This window comes from Telmatherina bonti, assembly GCF_933228915.1.
Source record: "Telmatherina bonti genome assembly, chromosome: 3".
Lineage (NCBI taxonomy): Eukaryota > Metazoa > Chordata > Actinopteri > Atheriniformes > Telmatherinidae > Telmatherina > Telmatherina bonti.
Window position 1 is genome coordinate 23433952 of NC_136621.1, and position 4770 is coordinate 23438721.

The 4770-nt window shown below is 36.9% G+C and overlaps 1 protein-coding gene across 1 annotated transcript; it reads right to left on the reverse strand.

Annotated features, from left to right (window-relative positions):
• Positions 1–886: 886 nt before the first annotated feature.
• LOC306773436 (beta-1,3-galactosyltransferase 2-like) lies at positions 887–3083 on the reverse strand (the record flags this gene model as incomplete). Its single annotated transcript, XM_079263248.1, has 2 exons — positions 887–1985; positions 3010–3083. 2 exons carry the CDS (start codon positions 3081–3083, stop codon positions 887–889), a joined length of 1173 nt encoding a protein of 390 aa, XP_079119374.1.
• Between the last annotated feature and the right edge of the window lie 1687 nt (positions 3084–4770).

Here is a 4770-nt window from a genome sequence, read left to right on the forward strand (position 1 = left end):
GGAAAAGGGGGGAAAAACAGGAAATGGAGATACAAAACAATGCAATCCAATCACAGATTCTATCTAGACAATCTGTTACATCTGCACAGAAAACAAAGGACATCCCACAGACATCCCCCAATGTAACAGACCAGGCACCCTCCTCTCTTCATATTCCCATGTTTTCATGTGCCATGAGCCCTCTTTAAGAGGAACATGATGTTGGTGACATATAATGTTTTCTATTTTGACTTTCCAAAGTTCCCAAGGAAGTTATGAGCCATAGGAAGAGTACAAAGCGTGGCATACCTGTTTATACCACAGCTTCAGTGATGTTTGGACTGCTGTATTTCAAGTTTGATATGAGAAACAGAGAAATCATGCTTTCATGCTTGGATTTCTACAAAGTGAAATACAAAACATCAGTTCTTCAATAATTATTATTAACTTAGGTTTTACTGACAGGTTTATTTACAACATGACAGAGATAATTAGATTTTCCTCCTCAAAAACAACCTGCACACTCTGACAACAACCAACATAACACCTTTTTTCTACCACATGATACCTTTCATGTATTTTATGAGACCATATATTGTTCAACTGGTGTCACTGTTACAATGAGTCAGGCTGCCTTTGTACATCATCTTAAAACAGCATTAGAACACAGAGAGGGGTATAACAATAAAATCCTAACAGCATTAGTCACTAGCTCAGTCATTACCTTTTCCATCTGTCTCCAGAAGCTGGAACAAATTTAAAAAATAAAAAGTTTTGTGATAGTTGTATAGCGCATTTTGTTCACCTTCAAAATCCTGGAACCCTAATAAAAAGCTCATTTGCAGTCAAATCTGTAGCTAAACTAGCTCCATCAAGCTTTCAGTATACATCTATATGATACATGATTTCAACAGTGTGGTCCAGGCTTCTTAAAGTCTGTCCAATAGTTCATCAACTCTTGTGGAGATCCAAGAATGTAGGTGATGATCCTCGAGTACTCACAGCGATCATATCTTGTGCTATAAGCTTGGAACTGGGAAGGATTGGGTGGTGATGTGGGTGCGAGTCCAAGCTTTTTCATGCACAGTCCAATATAAGCATCCTCTATGTTGAAAGGTTTTATTAATTTTGAGACCTCTAAAAATTTCTCTGGAAGATCATTGGAAAAGACATAGCCCATGCCCAGAGTGTATGTTGGGTATTCAGAATCAGGGAACAGCTCTTCTGGAACATACCACTTTGAGTCTTTTGAACGGACCACTGGCCTGTTCCACATAAGCATTCCTGTCAGGTAGTTCAGCTTGGGGATTTCTGGTTTTTGTAGCATGATCACCAGATTGTCAATGTTCAGAAACATGTCAGAGTCAACCTTCATGGCGTAGGCTGCTTTACGGCAGTGTGTGGCCAACCAGTCCATGATCACCATGGTTTTGATGGTCAGATTTAGATATGTGTCCATGAAGTTACTCTGGATCAAGTCGTGATGCTGTAAATTCTCCTGTTTCAGCTTCTCATGATTATCTTCACCAGAGAGACCCAACATGAACAGAGTGACTACCACCTGCCCCTGAACCAGCTTTTCTTTGCCCCATGTCTGACGGATTGCATCCCGAGCTTGAACGTTACTTGGTGCTACTGGAACCATCAGGATCAGGAAAGGGGTTTCTTTTTTGCAAACCTCTGGGTTATCCAAAATGAAATGGTAGTTTAATGGATAGGCTTGGTGGTACTGGATACCTTGAGGTCGCACAGTGGGAGGGTCTGTGGTTTTGTAGATTTTGCGAAGATTAACTTTGTGCTTTGGAGAAACTTTATAAGTGGGAGCATTAACTTGATAGGTCTTGTTAAAAAAGTTGTAGTGTCTCTGCAGTCTGTCCCACCATGACAGTGAATTTTCAGACACAGCAAAACATAAACTGAAGACCATCAGACAAAGCAGTAACAAGAACTTGAACCAGGAGAGGGACAAAGGATTCTTCTGATTACACTGGCTCTCAACTGGTCGTCTAAAAACAGAAGAAAGATAAAAAGGTGAGTATATCAGTCGTAAGGGGATATCAGGAACACACAAGGTTACTCTTTTGGAAGTTAAAATCCCTAAAGTTCAGTGACATGCAAGAGTTACAGATAACAACAATGCATAAAACAATAAATGATATCAATCTGTCTTCTTAAAGAGTTAGACAAAAAATGAAAAGCATGTGTTTTATGGTTTATGGTGTAAAATAATGGGGAAAAAAACTTTAGGAATAACAAAAAATGTGAACAATGTCAGTTCAGTTTAAGAAAAAGATGGAATTAAAAAGTATAAGAATATGTTGGCAAAAGGCTGTTGAGTTTTTCTATTTAGTAATCTAATTTGGTCCTTAGGGAACTAGAATCAGCTTTTTCCCCATTGTTTTGATTATAGTCAGAATTTACATATTTTAATTTGATGTAGTTTTCCCTGAAAATGAACCATAATTGAGCTCAAGGCAGTCCAATATTTGTGTTGTTTGCAATTCTTTGTTTGGCAAGGCAGTGTATCACTTTAAATTTGAAAAATGGTAAAAACATGAATGATTACATACAATTTTAGAATAAAATGAAATACAGAAATAAATCAGTTTGGTAATTAAAGTGAGTAAAATGGGAAAGGAAAATACAGAAAAGCACAAAAAAAAAACCAATCGAACTGAAAATTACATTAAAAAAAGAAAGTAAACAGGAGTACTGATACAAAATTCAATTTTAAAAATAATAGAAATAATTAGTACCATATACAAATATATATATATATTTATAGGTTTCTTAATGGAAAAGTGATTTATTTTTTACCCAAACCTTTGTGTAATTTGGCATAATTGTTACCATGTCACAAGCCCACTAAGTTTTATGAACTATTGGCCAAATATCATCAAATGTAGTCCTTTTAATGACATGCAATGAGGTATGTTCCTGATGTTGAATTCTACTCACATAACAAGGTGATGATTTTCACTTTCCACTAAGTCAGTTAGATTGCAGAAATTTCAGAGTCAAAGTCCTTACCTTTTTATTTCATTCACAACTGAGTCTGCCTTTTGAACCCCCATGACTGGCTGCTTCCTTGTGTCACTAATCATTCTCTATTTGTCCCGTTTCGAAATCTGATTCCCCATTAAATACGTCCAAACACAAAACACAGGCAAACTTCCCCATTTCACATTTACCAGCTTGTATTTATAGTAATTAATGAGGAAGAGAAAGAAGGAGGAGGAGGACAGGGAGGGATCCTGAGCAGTGTAAACAGACTCATGCTTGCTGTAATGAAATGAAGGCAAGTTCACGTTTGGTTTCATGTAACTTTGCTGTAACTGTCATAATCTGCAAAGTTTTTTGGAATTGGGGTCTTGCTTTCTAGTTCATTGTTGTCCTATCTGGTTTTCTGTCTTATTTTGTAGTTTTCCCCTTGTACATTCTGCTTTGCTTTCTGCTTCCTGTTCATTAATGCACCTGGTTATTTGCTCATTTGCATGACCTGCTTCCTGCTAATTCGCATGTGTATTTAATACCCTTTGGTTTCATTTGTCCATTGCCACATCATTGTCATGTAATGATTGTGTTTCATTGTTTCTTCAGCCTTGTCCCTACCAGTTTAGTTTTCTAATGTTCTAATTGTGCCATTTTGTCATTGAGATTAAATATTTGTTCCTGCCTGCCTTGACACCCTCCATTTGGTTTCATATCCTCAACATACCAGGACAGTAACTTCACTGATGTAATCTTATTTTTGGAAAATCAAACAAGGGTTGGTCGCCTCTCCACTTGGAGTCATGAGCCATGAGTGAAACAACATCATACATTGGGGGGATTGACACTCGTGATTTTGAAGTCTCATTTAAAACGATGGCTCTTCAGAAATCAAACCTGTCAACATTGAAAACTCTTCTCAGCTGCTGCTGTCTTATTATTGTGTTGTGGAAATTTTATATTCTTAGATTTTAATATATTTTATAATCCTTAGCATTTATTGATATCTGATGGTTGTTGTGTAGATCTGAAGAGGTCATACTGAACCAATGAACTTAAGTTTAGTAACATAGTATCTGCTCATCTACCCTTACTGACGTAGATAATGTGTCTGCATCCAGACATCTGGACAACTAGGGAGTCAGATACCATGGTGCCATTAGGGAAATTATAACTTACTGATCAGTTTGACCTCATCTTTAGAACAACAACAGACCATTCTTGTCTAGAATAACAGATTTATGACATGCAATTGACGTCTACTCAGAGGAAGGCTTAAATGGTAGTTTAATCTAGGCTCTTTTAGATCATTTTCAGACGTTCCACCCCATCTGACCTCTGAACTTTCTCTCCAAATTGCAATTTGTATTATTCTGTTCTTTCTTATTTTCTGTTCAATAAACTTGAATAATAAACAAATTTTTATCACTTCAGAACCAGACTCCTCTTCATTGGCAGACTTTTTTCCCACAATTGTTCGTGCTTTTTTTCATCAAATAAAATCTAATTTATAAAGGACTTTTTGTCCCAAAAAGCAACATAGAGTGCTTTACATACACACACAGGCCTTCATCTAGACACAATCATGGCAACGCTATCATCTGGTCATGGAAACAGCTGCAACAGCAACCCTGCAGAGTAAGCCCCCAGTGCAGTCAGTCTCCATTAGGAAATCTCCAGAGTTAAGAATACACTGCTCCACAAAATAAAGGGAACACTGAAGTAACATGTTGTAGATCTGAATGAATGAAACATTTTTATTAAATACTTTGTTCTTTCCATAGCTAGATGTGCTGACAA